Source organism: Falco rusticolus, chromosome 1 (genome assembly GCF_015220075.1).
Source record: "Falco rusticolus isolate bFalRus1 chromosome 1, bFalRus1.pri, whole genome shotgun sequence".
NCBI lineage: Eukaryota > Metazoa > Chordata > Aves > Falconiformes > Falconidae > Falco > Falco rusticolus.
Window position 1 is genome coordinate 82,312,102 of NC_051187.1, and position 16,589 is coordinate 82,328,690.

Consider the following 16,589-nt stretch of genomic DNA (forward strand, 5'->3'; position numbering starts at 1 on the left):
TTGTAACCTTTGGCACTGTGTAATCTTATCTGCCTGCAGCCCGCTGCAGCAGAAGATGTGCAGCAACATAGCCAGCTCTGGCAATCCTCAAACACTGGAAAGGGCCAGTTAAGAGTGGAGGTCAGTGAATGATTAGCAAAGCAAATACGCAGTCACTGACAGGCTACACAGAAATCAGCTCACTCTCTCCCCACAAAGTAGGTGAGGTCTGGCTTTTCTCCAGCTCTACTCACCAATCACGATGAGGGTGTAGTTCACATTGGTGCTGCCAAAACCGTTGGTGGCTTTGCAAATGTAGGTTCCCGCATCTTCGCTTTCCACCTCCTTGATTTTCAGCCCTTGTTGAAGGATTCGGAACCTTGTCCAGCCGCTGTGGATAGTGCGTCCATCCTTCATCCACATGGTGAGAGGCGGGGGGTCACCCTCCACTGGGCACAGGAGCTTGATGGTCCTCCCTAGCCTCACAGACTGACGGTGAATCACTTTATCAGCAATCCTTGGGGGACCTAAGAAAGAACAGAGAGACGAAGAGCTGTTACTACTTTTGCCAGTGATACAGCACTGATTTAAAGACATCAATAAGGCCATTACATTGACTGCTAGACAGAGGTATAGTGAAAGGTGCTTACCAAAAATCAACTAAAAATGCAGCAGCTACACAGAGATAAAACAACAAGGATACTGGTTTGTGCAAGGCCTGAAGCTGTAGCTTTGCCATTAGCAGCAGCTCATGCTAACCCACCAGGGATGCCTTTTCTCAGTCTCTTTTCCTTTTCCAAAGCACCCCCATTTTCCTATAGCAAGGAGGAGTCCAATACACAAACTGTTCAGCTGTATTTGGTAAAGCAACTGTAGTTGTTTTAAACTTAACACCTATCCTGAAGGCAAAATTAGCAACAGCACTGGTACTTGAAACAAAACACTGACAACCCCCCCACCCCCCAAATGTTATAATCCTTTTCATGTTGTATGTACAGTAATTCCCTTTAATAGTCACCAGATGGGCTTTATCTGAGATGCATAAGCCTGCAGTTGTTGGACATAAAGCATTCATTGGGTAGTGCTTCACTGAAAGATACTGCATAGCCTGACATGTTAACATTGCTTATAGTCCAAAAAGAGGTTATTTTTATAAATTGTCTTAGCAACCCTGCTGGCTTGACCCAACTGAAAAATATTTCTTCTTTGTAAAAGGTGATAATATAATGTAAAACAGAGTGTCCCTGGAATGCCACAAAGTGAACCTGCTGTTTGCCACATGGTAATAGGATGCACTTGGACAGACCAGCACTCAGAAATAAGAAGTGATAAAGACTCCAACAGTGGGAATGGTCCCGTAGCTGAATTCAAACTGGAATTTCTTCCCAAGGCTCTGAAAAGTTGAAACAGAGAGTCTTTTTCCCGCATCTGCTTTTTCTGCCTTTTCATTAATTGCACAAGCTCCCCACACAAACTGCAATATCAGTGCTCTTCCCAGAATAGCCTATTAATGGATGTGATGATAAGTGCCCTGCTCTTGCATAAGGACAAAGTATTTTGCTAAGGATTGCTGATGCTGAGTTGCACCCAAAACCCACAAGATGTTTGTGGGATTTGGAACTGTTCCCTCATATTTTATTCCTGTTCCTAGTATTTTGCAGGAATGGACCCACATGGGATGAACTACAGAGCTCATATTTGCACTTCCTCATGACTAATTCCTATTATTCCAACGTCTGTCTGAATTTTCCCCAGCATGACTAAGGCAGTGCATGCAGTCCAGCTAATGAATGACTACAGAGCTGCTATTGCAGTTACTCATGTTGAATTGTGCCCATGAACTTTGCAGCTTTGCTGGTGAACAGAAGTGCTCCTCAAGCTGAGAAAAGTCATGAACTAGTTTGAAACTCATCAATCAGTTTAACTAAGACCTTGGTTAAACCAATGGGTCTTAGACACAGATTCTGACGAACTGTTGAAGACCCAAAGTGGTGATCTTGAGAGCACTTATTCTTAGAAAGTCAGTCCCTGGCAAAGGCAACACCCAGCCCTGCACACTTGCAGACACCTGAGGGACATCCTTGGAGGTTGGTGCCCTCCCATACTCCAAGGGAACTGGCAAAACACCATAAGAAATCTTGCCTATCCAGGTCTTTCTAAGCACTGCAAACCACACTGTTAAAAGTTCTTTACCTTGGGAGATGTCCAGCCAACTCTGTGGATGGAGAGATAATCCCAAGATCCTTTGAATGCTAATCTGACACAAGTAACGTTGCTGAATCTTTTAAAGAGGAAATCCACCCATCAGGTGGGGTTGCACTTGTTGGCTTTGATAAAGCAGAATTTACCAACACCAGGTGAGGATCCAGCCCTGAATTCTGCTACATTTCACTACATGGTGCAGTGTCTCACTCAGTGTAAAGGAGCTGAAATGTCTGGACAAGTGCACAGCCTTGTTGAAATTCTGGGTTGGCCCTTGAAGAGCTCCTTTCTGACCTAAAGCCCTACCAAACCAAGTCAAATTTTAAGAGTAGCTTCATTGCAATCAACTTGTGAACTACGATAGCACTCCATGCATATTCAAATGGAAAAACCAAATCTATAATTAGTGCTGGGGAAAAATGTTTGATACAGGGCAAGCAGGGACAGTGGAGAGACAGCACCCTCCTCCCAACTTGGAAACCTGCTGTAGCTCCTTCAAAATCCCTTTCCTTCCGACATTCAGGTTGACTCCTGATGAATTTTGAGACCTGGAGGAATCGGATAGTTTCCCAATCACGTCATGTGCCTTTTTGGGGCAGGCTGCACAAGCGGCTCTCCTGATGGCACCAGAGTTGCTTCTGGATCTGTCACACATTTGGGTCAGCGGTAAGCTTGGTCCTCCTAAATGCCATTTTCCTTTGATTGACCTTTCATTCTGAGGAGTTGTTGGATCGCTCTCTGCCACAGGATCTATTCGCAGACCTTTATGACATTTAGAAAAGGGTGTGTTTCTTAGAGCCTTTCTGCCTGAAAAGAAGAACACTAGTGTGGTCCTCTGCAGCCCTTCATTAGCCCCTCCAGTGATTTTCTCAGGATGAAGAATAAAAATTTACCTCCACTCCTTTTTCTGCTGCGAATTTTGCCAGATAGAGCTGCATGCACTTCTCAGTAAGGTACAGCCCCAGGACAAAGATGCTAAAACCTCGCTTCTGTTCATTTGGTGCTGTGAATACTCTGATTTTATTACCTATCACCTTTGCATCAATAAGTTTCTGTGCAAGCAGTACTCTCTCTCTGGAATCAGTGCCTTTGCATACGCCAGAAGCTTCAGAAGCCCTGGCAAGCCAATGACAACTGGACCTCCTGTTGATGGCTACAGCAAGAATAAAATGTTGATATCATCATGGATCTCTGTCTGTCTTTATAATGTACAGCATCCACTGGGTCTTATTTCACTACATATCTGTACAGCCCTGCCTTGGGACTGCAACAGAGATGGATGAAAGTTTTTTCAAGCCAAGATACACTTTGGCACATCTTGCCACTCTGCTCTGTCAGTAGCTGGAGGGAGGTGGTAGAGAGGGGGAAGCATGTTTTGCAGAAAAGCCCTTCTCCAACATCCCCATGGCAGCAGGTGCCGCTGACACAGAGCTGCTTCACACAATGCACCACGGAAATCCAACATGATCTAGATAAAAACATATTACCGCTCTGAATCCATACACTAAGCTGCCCAGAACCACTCAGGTTCTCCCAGAGTGTACTTTCCAGGGCTTCTCTATAGCAGTTCCATCTTCTGCTATATGAACAGAGCAAAACGATACAGGAAAAACATGCTGAGCACCCCAGTTTCTCACATGTACCACTGGTACCGAAGGGAGCTCCCCACTTCGCAGAATGGGCCCGTAATATGCCAGAAGGGTGGCCATGAGGGCAGAGTGCCTGCATGCTGCCAGCTCTGCATGGCGCTGGTTTGGGGGGGGTATCCCTGGGGGCTGCCTCCCGCAGGGCCGGGACACGTGTGTGCTCACAGCTGAGCGTGGCAGTGAGGGAGCAGAGCCCAGGGCATAGCCCGCAGGCCTGCAGCCTAGATACATTTCTACAGCTGCTTAGAGAGGCAAAATCCCAGGAAAGCACCTGCTGCTTCACCTACAGCTGCCAGTGAGGTAAAAACAGGCTGAACCCTGGCTGCTGCCGATTTCCCATCCCTTGCCTCTGCCGGCTTCTGTCCTGTGCTCTAATGGAGCATTAGAAAGCAGATGCAATTACTCCTCAAGCAGTCATTGTCACAGTCCCAGCCATTCTAGACTCCAGCTTTGTGCTGTATGTGAGCAGAAATGATGTAATGCATTTTGAGAGCAACACCCTAGTGCTGCTCTTGCCGTGTCTGTGGGTTATGCATTAGGGCACCACCACAAGAGCCGGAGAGCCGCACCATAAGGGATTGTTTCGAAACCTGAAATCATTTTGTTAAACCAGATCGTTAAAATTGTGAATTCATATATCTACCCACACAAATTCTGTAATGCCTATATATATCATCTTTCTGGCTATGGGGGGATCCCTTTAATTGCCCTATGCCTGCACCCATGGGCCAAAGTTCCAGACTGGATCCTTTCAAGACAGAGCAGGAGAGAGAGCAGTGCTCTCTGACCCTGGGTGTAAAACCTGGGGGAGGTGTCCATAACCACACTACCCCTGATTTCTTATCCTTTGGGCAGTGATTCTTTAAAAATCAGCCTGTGCTGAGAATCTGCAACCTCTGATGCTCATGGAGACAGATAACTTCCTGCAGCATTTTGCCATGGGATATGAGAGAAGGAGCCAAAAGCACGGCCCCAGGTAGATATTCCGTCACAGATTTTTACATATTTTTATAGTCAGGATGGGAACGGTGGAGAGAGAAAACAGCCATTTCTTGCTTCCATTCTTGCAGCTTTCCACTAGGCAAAGGCAGCTCCCTACAGCCACAGGGCACTGCTGAGAAACACGTATTTAAGCCATACCATGCTGGGGTGGGTGCAGCTGACTTCACAGCCTGTGCGAACAGAAGGAGCTATTACAATAGGTTAAGCCCTACCTCGACAGCGGGGACCAGTTTTCTTCAGTGCCCCTTGTCCTCAACCCAACAGTTTGAGAGAATCATTTCTTACTATTTCAGCCAAGGGGGAAGGGTGGGGTTTGTCATCCATGGATGTGACTTGGGAAGAAGTGATGAGAATACAGCTGCCTCCCCCCATGCCTGGTTGTTATTCTTTCTCCAAATACAAACTAAATATAACTTTGCCCCATAACATTCAAATCATTTTAGTTACTAGAAGGGATCATGCCTGGAGTTCCAAGGGCCAGGGTGCAATCGGGCTCAAAATATAATTTAAACAATCCGGAACCTACATCTTCCACCAAGTTATTTTCTTGCTTCTAGTCTCCTCATCTGAAAATTCATATAAGTACACCCAGAAAGGATCCAACAAGACCAGCCAGATGCCAAGTTCTGTGTTCAATATCATATAAGCCAAATCAAAAACTAACAAGGAAATGCCATGATCACCTCATTTGTTTTAAATATTTCTGCTCATATACATGCAGACAAGTGTGCAGATTTATTTGCCTCATTTACGAATACAAGCAACTGGAATCCCCATTCCGTTCCATTATATAAAAGACAGATCCTACACCTGTCTTACTGAACAGCTGGGCAATTTTCAATTTATATCCACTATCCTATACCACAGAAAAGCCCCACTTGCTGCTCTACTGCTGACACTGCTTTACAAGCATTCCTGCTCTCCTCCCTAGTGCCTGGGAAGGGATGGTGGTTGCCACTTCTTGGCAAAAGGAGATATGTAAAAGCCAAGAAAGCCTCTTGCTTTAGCAAATAGCTATTTCCGGGAAGCAGCAAAACCAATTTCTAGAAGTGTATTTAAGACACAACTGTGGAATAGCCTGGAGCTTCCTGTCCATATTTCTCACAGTCAAAAACACACAGACATGTAATTATATTTTCCTGGACTGCATTGCAAAGTTCATGCACTCATTCAACTCATACATGTAGTAAACATGATTTATAGCTTTGTGTGAAAACCCTCTAGATATATGGTGTTTTGATAGTGACTCGAACCTAGTGCTATAATTTAGTAACACCTAGCAGTGAAAGCTAAATGATTTCCCACTCCACATTCCTAACTTTCCATGAACCCCTTTTACTGCTAACCTGGGGAAGAGATACTGCTTCTACAATTGTTTGGACTTAGCCTTGTTATTTCTTCAACTAAACTGCACGCTAACGTCAAGCTTCACATATGGCGAACACACCAGCACTGACCCACGTCCTATGAGACCATTTGCCATGATACAGTTCAAAGTGAACTTTATTAACACATTAAACATAATTACAAAGAGGAAATTCCAAGGAAGGTCAACCAGCCCGGACAGTTTCTTGGAATGGAAAGTAATTTATAATATCCACATACTGTATTGTAAAGTTTATAAAGAAGTTAAATAAGTTTTAAGAGCCCCATGGGTTATGTATATTTTATTATTTAATACCAAACACATTCACTTTCCATGAAGATAAGATTTCTTTTGAAGTGCTGTGTTAGCAAATTAGCGAAGTCATTTACCACGAAGCACCCAAACAACCCATCAACACATGCAAGGAATTAACATTAGGGATCGGGGTACCACAGGCGATGTGTGTCCTATGAGGAGAATACAGCCAAGAACAGAAATCTTTCATTATGACAGTGAGGTGAAGGAGTTGGACATCAGCTGCTAGCCAAACCACTCGTCCTGTGTGAACACGAACTGTTACAGCAACACTTGAGGCAACATTTGGCCTTCACCATACTCATCACTGTAAACCCTGATCCTCCAAAGTCCTTAGTGAAAGGGTGGTTCACACCAAAGCTGATTTCTTCCACCTCTCCCATGCTTCAGAATGAACATAGATGGCTAGAAACAACCATCTAAATGCCATGTTTTAAACTTGCATCCAGAGTTGGCTAACTTGGGGTACCCATTGCTAGAAAGCTGGGCTGGCCAACTCCTGCTTACAGTAGGAGTTTAACACTTTCCACAATAGTTTAACCCTCTCTGCAAAACCAACATGAGGATTATACACTTACACTCTCTGCACATCATTATTACTGATATTTCTATTCGCATTCAAGCTGTAATGATGTATCAATGGATAGAGGCCTTGCGATGCTGGGGGCTGGACAAACACCTGCCAAGAAGCAAATCCCATAGGGAAGGGCCTACAAAGCAAGATGGCAAGAGTTTCTATTAACATGAGTAGTTGTTCCTGAAAGAAAGGAACTCGGCTCTCTGCACAGTGGGAAGTCATTATATGGAGAGCAGAACTGATAAAAATGCTTTTTGAGAGAGGTAAAAGGATGAATGTTTTGCCCATGTATACCATTAACTATTGGAATAAGCAGTTCAAAGGACTGGTGAATCCAACAGCTCTTCATATTTCCAAAACAAAACAGTTTGCATTTCCAAAAGGTATGCATTAGCCAAGTAAAGTAGGGGTCAGCGTAAGGGTAACTGGGCCAACTGCTTTGGTACGTGACACAAGGAGATCAGATTAGATGAGCTAATGGGTCCTTCTTGGCTTGAAAACATAGGCGCCCACAGACAAAAACAACGCTTATCAAAAACAATCAAAAGATTAAAGAAAAAAGCAACAACATCTCTGTAGAACAGACTCTTAGAAAGGAACACAAAAACACCACAAGTATTTGCTGTCCAACCCCGATGACTGGTCAGGCTCAGCTTTGGGAATAGCAGACTGTTTGCAGGAGAAAGTTCTAGGCTTGGGCTGCACAGCTGAACCAACCAACCTTATGGAGAAAACAGCTTTGCGGACTCATTTTACAGCAAGTGAAGTGACATATTTTCTCTTTCTTCTCTACCTCTATGGTAGGAGCTGCTTTCCTGATGAAATGGATATTTATTGATAGCACAAGAAGTGCTTGCCATATTTTTATATGAGTAGTAACTAGCCCCTTGGGTGAAGGCTGCCAGTAAATTTTCTACTCTAGATGTTCCAAAAAAATAAGAAAAATAGAATATTTGGGAACATGTTCCATTTAATTAAGTGCCCTGCATACACATTTCACTGAGATTTAATAAAATAGTTATTGTATGTTAAACAATTGGCACTTGATTATTGCGTAGATTTATTGCAGTTCAACAACAGTAGATGAGATACGTATCTCTTACATGGTTTTTAAATCCTTTGAGCATATGTTTTCAATAATCAGTTGGTATTTATTTAACATGAAATTACCATCTTATTAAATTAAACGTGCATGGGTGACATTCAACTTCAAGTGTTGCTGAACATTTTTTCAGCAGCAAAAAATATAACTTTATCCCTTAGGTTTTGAGGTAGCAAATGCAGAGGAGAGTTAGGATTACTTCAAATTACTTCTGAAGAAACGGACTTCATATGCTAGAAGGTTTCTCTCCTAGTGTGGAAGAAAAGATGTTATTTATTGTTTCTTAAGCGCTGCCAGTGGGCTTAGTGTGGGCCAAAAGAGAGGACCAGTATTTCTGTGCTAAGGCCAGAATTATACTGATGGTGCAGGTCAGGTATGCAGTTCAATGGATAACCAGAAAACTTAGGAGAAGAGATAAGTACAACAAAGGTGTGTTGGAATACATACCCACAAAATCTACCTTTTTCATTCCCATTCAAGAAGGGCAAGCACATTTGAATAATGGCATTCCTAATCTGCTTTTTCAACAGAAATGTCATTAAAACATGTTTTCAAGGTTCTGAAATTAAGAAGCCTTTTTTTTTTTTTTTTTTTTCTCTCCTTAAAAAATCCTCCTGTTTCCAGGAAGGACAAACTGCCTAATGCTGGAAGTAACCTAGAAATCCTCTGGCTTGAGGGAGGCAGGAGGACCTGGAACACAACTAAAAATCTTCCCCTACAGCCCCAACCTACTCTCACCAAACCTTACCCAAACCCCCAGCATCTCCATCACAAGTCACACAGGGACCACTCCTGCCAACATAAGGCATTTGTTAACTTCCCATAATCTCTGGGAAACAATCCAGTCAGGCAGCCCTGAATTAGCTTCTGGGGTTAATCTAGTCCAATTTTAACATAAACGCCATTGTACTGTGTCCTTCCAACTGCTTACCAACCATGCAAATCCTGCTTCACGAGCCCAGTGGATTTCCCAGACAAATCGCCCACCATCTCCAAGACTTTCAGCAAAACAAACCAGGCACTCTGCAAATCTCAGTTTAATTCACGTATTTTGCAACAAATCTCTCCTTTGAGCCACCAGTTGCAATCATATTCCAAAACCCAAGGCTTCAAAGACAGGCATATAATTCTGAGCCAATCTGCTCCAGTTTTGGTCACCGCCTTTGTCCCTCCCGCCTACGTGTGGTATTCTGTCACCTAATCATTTTATTTGAACAACTTCTAGAAAATGGGATGCCCAAGTTCACGTTTGGTGACGCGGATTCCCCTTGAACTTTGGTAGTCAATATTTAACCCAGTCTAAGCACAGTACAAGGTTTAATAAGTAATTAGCCATTTCCCTTATAGACAGACATTTGTGTGAGAGCTGCAGAAGCAGGAAACTGTAAGTGTCATTGTTTATGTCTGCAGGGAAACAGAAACCACGATGGTTGACTCTGTGCCACATTCAGGAATGACGTGAACAAAGATCTTTAAATAGTTGGTTTGCCTTCCTGCTAGTCCACAGTGGCAAGTCTTCAGCCATACACTGGCACAGGAGACTTTTTCATTTGTTTCCAAGAATTTGGTTTTCCTCAAAATATTATTTAAAATCTTTTTTAACAAATTTCTCTGTAAGGGATGAAATTGGAGAAGACTTTAAACTCTTCCATCCAATGCTGGTTCCTACTGGCCTTTCACAATACCCAAGATGGAAAAGGTGTGATTAGGGCATTAAGGGCTCAGAAAAAAAAAAAAAACCATCTTGAACTCTCACTCTCAAACATGAGACACCGCCAAAATATCCATAAGCCTTTTGCTGCTGGGAAATCAGTGGCAGTGCCCTACATGGCAAGGCTGCTCTCAGCCCTCTTTTCTCTGCCCTTGTCACGGGGGGGCTTCTAAGTTTGGTCACCACAAAAACGTGGTAACAACTGTTTGTTGGTGACCACAGAGAGATAAACGCTGTGGTATTTAAGAACTGAAGATATTTTCGGAGGCTTCTCTAGAACAGAAAGCACTTCTAGCTGAATGGCTGCAGAGCAGACTTGCTATGGAGTGTTTTACAGAAATGTTCTTCTATCAGAAAATGACATTTCTGTCAAGAACCAAGACTGTCCGGTTTTCTCTTTCAATATTCCCTCTTTCAGTTTGAGAAAACTTCCGTATCATAATTTTGGCAAATTAAAATGAAACACATACAAACAAAAATTTGGGGGTTTAAAAGTAATCTTAAGCAATAAGATTTTTTTAATGTGTTGCTGTATCCCTCAAATATGAGAATAGGTTTTATTTGGAACAGGAATAAATTAAAATACATAAAAAACTCAGAAGTGCAAAAAGCCCCACCAGATAGATATATATTGAAAAACCCTTGTCTTCTCCAGAAGAAAAATTAAAAGAAAACCCTCATCTTGCTCCAAAAGAAAAATGCAAAGCAGAACTGACTTTCCACCTCCTAAGACAGCAACATTTTAAAATCCTGCCTAAAACCATTCACTGTTGCCCTACCAAAACCTCCAGTTCACATAGGTGTGATGGAAGTGCTTTATTCAGCTCTCTCCAAATTAAATTGTCATCACCAGGGTCTGTCTACCTTACATGTGCCTACATCAGTGTTTTAGTTTGGACCAGGGGTGTGCTTTAAAGTGACGGTTTTTATCATCCCCACCAATTATACTTTGCTTCACATCATGAAACAGTTTTGGTGTACATGAACTCAGCTGCTTTTATATTAACATGAGCTGCAAGGGGTATTCCAGTTCAGATGGGTGTTTAGTTCACAGGACCAGGCTAGGGCTATTCTGAAGTAAAACACCCCTCTGAAATGAGGGTCTCAGGCTCTCAGCACCAAATGCTTTGCTTTACAGATCCAGCTTTACTGGTCCACACCAGCTGCTAATGCAGATACAGCCAGCACCACAGCTAGCTGGGTCCCTGGTAAAACAAAAGCAGAAGCTTCATTCTTGTATTTGCATTAATGAGTGTGCTCAATCTACATGACCAGACCGGAGTTAATCCAGAATAAACTGCCAAAATGCCTGTAGTGTGAAAATCACCTCCTCAGCACCAAATATTTCACTTTAAAGATTTATTCCTGTTGTGCCATTCTCCAAGCTAACTTAGACACACCTGTACATCTCTTCCAGGAGGGGAAAATACTTAAATGCATTTTAAAAGAAAGTGTTCACAAGGCTGATTCAGTGAAAATTTACATTTAAAAACTCAGGAGACACCCAGTCTCCTGCATATGAAAACAGGGGAACCATCGCTGGATTCTTATAGCATTCACATCTGGATCCTGCTGCCCAGACACTGAAGCACACACTACCTGATGTAAAAACATGATACCTGATAGTATTAGCAGGAGACAGGACTTCTTAATGCATGAAACCTTCACAGCTGCAGAATATTGCCAGATCTCATACAGCAGCCAGCCTCAGCTCCAGGACATACACAAAGGAAAGCATTAAACTTTCTTCAAATGGATTGATGCTGTTCTGGTGCCACAGTGTTAAAACACGCAATGATGCTTGTACAAGTCCATGCACAAGCAATCTCCTTCTGAGTGTGGAAACTCAGTTCACAGTCTGAGGGCTCAGCTCGTGCTTTGGACACAAAGACCAGATTTCTGCAGCCTGCCTGCAACTGGGACAGCTTCAAACAGATCCGCTTCTTCTGCTCCTCCTTTCTACGTGCTGGTTTGCTCACCACAACAAGGTTAGTGCACCCTTATGTGGCCTTCATTAGTTTTTCTATCAAGAGATGGTGAAGACTTGTTGTTCTGTTAGGCTTACTATATCTGATCACACCACTATGGTTTCCGCCTAGGATTGCCAGGTGCTTTTCTGGGCAGTCTTGGGACCATTCAGCTTCTAAGATTAATATAAGATAAGCTTCTGAAATAAAATCAGTGCATTTCATCTGGTATATCTGAAGCTCTGCTGCACCCCATGCTGCTCAAAAGCTGTTTCATTTCATCTGGAGGGAAGTATTATTCCTATACCTCTATTGCACACCAGCGTGGCATGTCTCAGGATGAATGGTATTACTAAAACAGCCCCTAACAGTGCGTATATTCTGCCTAAATTGAAACATTAAAAATAAATATTTAAAATATAAATATATTTAAATTCCCCAAACATCCAAAAAAAATTAGAAATATTCTCCTGTGCTGAAGATCCTCTATTGCCTATTTTTTGTCTCTATAAATCTGCATGAGTAGAAAGACATTGCTAATTATTATCTGATACACAATGAACCAACCCCCTGTTTTTAGCACAGCCTGTGACTGTCAGGTGTGGCTGCTTTATTTGAGCTGCCCAAACTTCAGCAGCTATAGAGCGTACAGGAGTTTTGCTTACATCGATTGCTCCGTAATTTCAAATGACAGCATTCCACTGGCAGGCTACACACTGGTATGTAACGTTGTACCCATCAGGTAGATAGAGCTACACTGGAACATCAATTAATGCGCACTCCTATTACCTCACAGTCTGGTAATGTACAGTCCCAGCCACCCTCCTGCAAGTGTGTGCGGGGGGAGAAACCTGAAGAGCACAACAGCTATCTAGGAAAAGCTGTGCGTGGAGAAATACTGTCTCGCTGCGTGATTACATAGCTGCTTTAGCCTCCACCATGCGTGTGCATGTACCAACACATGCGCGTCACATCAGCTGTCAGCAGGAATTCCTGACTGCAGATTAAAGCATTGCCACAGTCTGCCTGCTCAGCCAGTCCTGGTAAATGCACATCGCAGCAAAGTGTCGACTCGCATAAAGATTTCCGAGCTTCTCCGTTCACAGAAATAGGAGTTTTTACTGTTGCAATGACTTGAACTTGCACTTGAGAGAAGCCACATCAGAAATCACTCTCTGCTGCACGCTGGCATTTCTAAGTGAGGAGTCAAGAGGTCAAAACCCAAGGTCGAAAAAAAAGCAGACACACAAGACCCCTTGCTGTACCTGTAGCTGAATAAATCAGCACTTGCCTAATCAGTTGCTAATTCCCTAATCTTTATTGCATGTAAATTCCAGTCCCTTCCTAACGGCTGTGCCATGGTAATCTCCAATCTGATTACAGTGAAACCCCACTGGAAGACTCCTCAATAAAAGATGCATAAAATCAATTTGCTATATATCACAAACAGTGCTGCACACCCCTTCAGGGATCAAAGAACCGCCATCAAATATCAACAAATAAAGGGCTGATAAAAACACTTTTAATCAAATAGTGGCTTTGACAAAAGGTAAAATTCACTTCTGAAGGGAGAACCAGGGTGTTGTTCTACATAAAGGATCAGTTGGTGAGTAAGGTAGACAAGGCAGCATAGAAAGGTCATCATTGAAGGCCATGCTATAAAAGCATGAGGGCAAAAGACGAGTGAGGCGAGATGCACTTGGGCTCACAATTTACTAGCAGGAGCTCAGACTCAGCCAATGACCTCAGCTTTACCTCCAGAAGGTAGCCCCCAGGAGCAGCGCTGGCATGGAGCAGTTGGCCAATGAATTTGTCATTTGGTGTTTATCTTGATAAGAAGCAATAATCATTGGTAGGGCTAAACAAAATGCTCCAACTTTTGGTCTCCAGCTCGATCAAGCCTTGGACTGAAGTAGCCCCAGCAGGAGGGACCACAGCTCTGGCCTGCCGGGAGCAGCCTGGGCTCCATCATTGCTAAGCACAGTGGTTGTTAGTTTTGAAAACAATGGAAAATTGATAACACTTATAAAAATAAAATATCTTGGCAGCATCTCACTCTCATATCACTTTTCTACAGTGAGTAGAAGGGATGTCAAAGCCTCCTTTGTGTAACCCACCAGAAGACAGAGAAAAATATTAAATTAAAAGAAAGCAGGGGCCAGTCTAACTCCTGTGTCTCATCCATTGAGGGGAATTTGCCAGCATTCATAGTTTTATTTTTTAAATCTTGTGATATTAGGTGCTTGTTTCTTAACGTCTTTTTTCTGAGGGCATAAGCCTGAAGGAGAATCTCCTGTTTATTTGAACATGAAAGGAAATTTGTGACCTTTGTGATCGTGGGGAATCACTAAATGCTCTAAAACCAGGAAGCAAATAAATAAAATCCAATTTGTTGTAACATTCATGCTATTTAAGCCAGAGTACTGGTTTTCTGGGGTTTGACCCAAGAGTGTTGAACACGCAGGATTAGTAACGTGAGTGTTTCCCACGGATGTGTCCCATGTGATTTATTTAAGCATCTTTATGACATGCATTAACAAAAAGCTACACTGGCTGTGGGATCCAATAGCTGTAGGATCTAATATAGCTTACACTCCATTCACCATAGAGGAGATTATAAGCAGGTGTCTCTCCTAGAGAAACTGGTATGTTACAATCAACAGGAAGCTGGCTCATATCCCCAGATGTTTGCCATTACAGGAAGCAGGGAGAAAGGGACGTTAGGGTCAATAAAATCACACTGCTACTCTTGCAGCACCTACAGTCCAAGGGGGACTTCAGTAGTTCAGCTATGCCATTGATAAAAGTTTTACAAGACCTCTGCTCCAAACAGCCCTGAAATCAAAGGTCTGTTTACTTAGCCTTTGCTTGCTGGGCTTTAGGATAGTGCAGGGAAGATCAAAGCAGAGCCCTCATTTAACATGTCCAAGTACGCAACCAGCAAGTCTGTTTATGTTGGATTCCTACACACCGAGTGTGCTGCTGTCTGTCAACATTTCAGGCTCATTTTCGGCAATATCGGGTAAGGAGGGAAATACTCAGAAAGGCCTCACAGATTTTGGTCCTGCTGAAACAGAAGTGAAAGTCAGAGCAGGGAGCTCTGCTTTTAACTGTGACTGCTGAGGTCAAGTATCAACCCCTTGCAGGAAAAAAGAAATAGACCTGTGGTCTCTGCTGAAATGCTACACCATTAAAATGCAGCTAAAGCCTGCATGAAGAGCTGGAAAAGACAATTTTGCTTCTGTATTATTTGGGTTCCACCTGTTTTTATTGCTAATGCACAGTGAGACCAAGGTACGTGGATTGGCATTGATAAGGGATGACACCCTGTGCACCTCACGCACGGAAAGAGGTGTAATAGTCATCAGCAATTCACATCCTCCTGCAGTCTCCCATTGATGCCTGTACAACCCCACGTTGGGGAAGTAGCAGTTTGCAATGGCAGGCCATTTATTCACCATACGTGGTCTCTTTTTCACACACACTGCTGCGAACCGTCAACCAGAGATGATTTTGCAGTTACCAAACTGCAGCAGGACTAACAAAGCTGGCCCTGTATTCTGGCTGTACTTCCCAGCACCCATTAAAGGGCAAGAACCTGATGACACCTTCACTTATTTACTTGCTTGTTTGTTGCTGCTGCATTCACCTCTATTTAGAAAAATGAATCTGTATATTTGGAAAAGCTGAAGCCATTCAATAGCCTTTCCCTCAGGCATGGTAGTAGTGGGATGCAGCACTATTACAATCACTCCCTTCTACATGGTTTCCCGTTTTCATTAAGCTTGTAAGAAAGCTTTACTATCTCCCACGTTGTTCCTTCTCAAACAGATGTGTCTGAAATTGGTTAATAGACTTGAAAGATATTGGAAGGGATGGAGATGGATCAACCCTCAAAAAATGTTGCCACATGGAGCTCATCTCCTTAGGACACCAACCTAAAGACCAGTCAGACATGGATAGGTACAGAAAGGGCACTCACACAGAAGGAGGCAGCTGGTTATGCTTTAATTATATAAGTATGGTTCTTTGAAAGACTTGTCTGAAGATATAACCCCCATCTGGTACCAAAGCCAAACCTTCACCAGAAAATCAAATCACAAAAGTTGAGGTGGTTCCACTTTTTGCTGATTTCTTTTACTTTTCTTAGTGCTCCTGTTAAAGTTTCCTAAAATAACCTTCTCTCATATTCCAACCCGTGTTGGTCAAAAGAAATAGAAACCCAGGTCATGCAAAATACGTACAGTCTGTAACCAGTGTTAGGAAACAGACAGTTCGTTCGGAGCTGCCTCCTGCAGAATGCCCTGCCTCCCCCTCTGAAATACCTGAATACATGGGCAGAGACAAGGCACAGGACTGCACAGCCCACAGATGAGCCCAGCACAAGACTGGGATTCAAAACACATGATACATACTATTTCTCCATCTCCCACATGCTTGCTTTCTGACTTCAGATAGCCTCTATTTCACCAGATAGGAAGGACACTGAGTCATTTTTTGAAAAGCATTGCATATGTGCTTTGAGATCCTCAGCTGACGGACGCCAGAGTAGCACTCCTGGAGCAGAAATGCAGCCATTTAGTCTGAATTAGACCAGTCACTTGCTTTAGGAAAATAAACCATACAGCTGACAACCAAACCAACAGTTACCATATCTGTGACCAGACAGGAACCAGCAACGTAGTTCAACTGTACTCACACCCTATTCCCACTGCTATCCAT

The 16,589-nt window shown here is 43.0% G+C and overlaps 1 protein-coding gene across 3 annotated transcripts in view; it reads right to left on the bottom strand.

Annotated features, from left to right (window-relative positions):
• The window catches only part of FGFRL1 (fibroblast growth factor receptor like 1), a 179,088-nt gene that overhangs the window by 90,141 nt on the left and 72,358 nt on the right, over positions 1–16,589 (bottom strand). For all 3 annotated transcript variants that reach the window (XM_037387007.1, XM_037387017.1, XM_037386998.1), the window contains one exon: positions 234–506. In XM_037387007.1, coding sequence (XP_037242904.1) covers positions 234–506 — 273 coding nt within the window. The remainder of the gene's footprint in view (positions 1–233; positions 507–16,589) is intronic.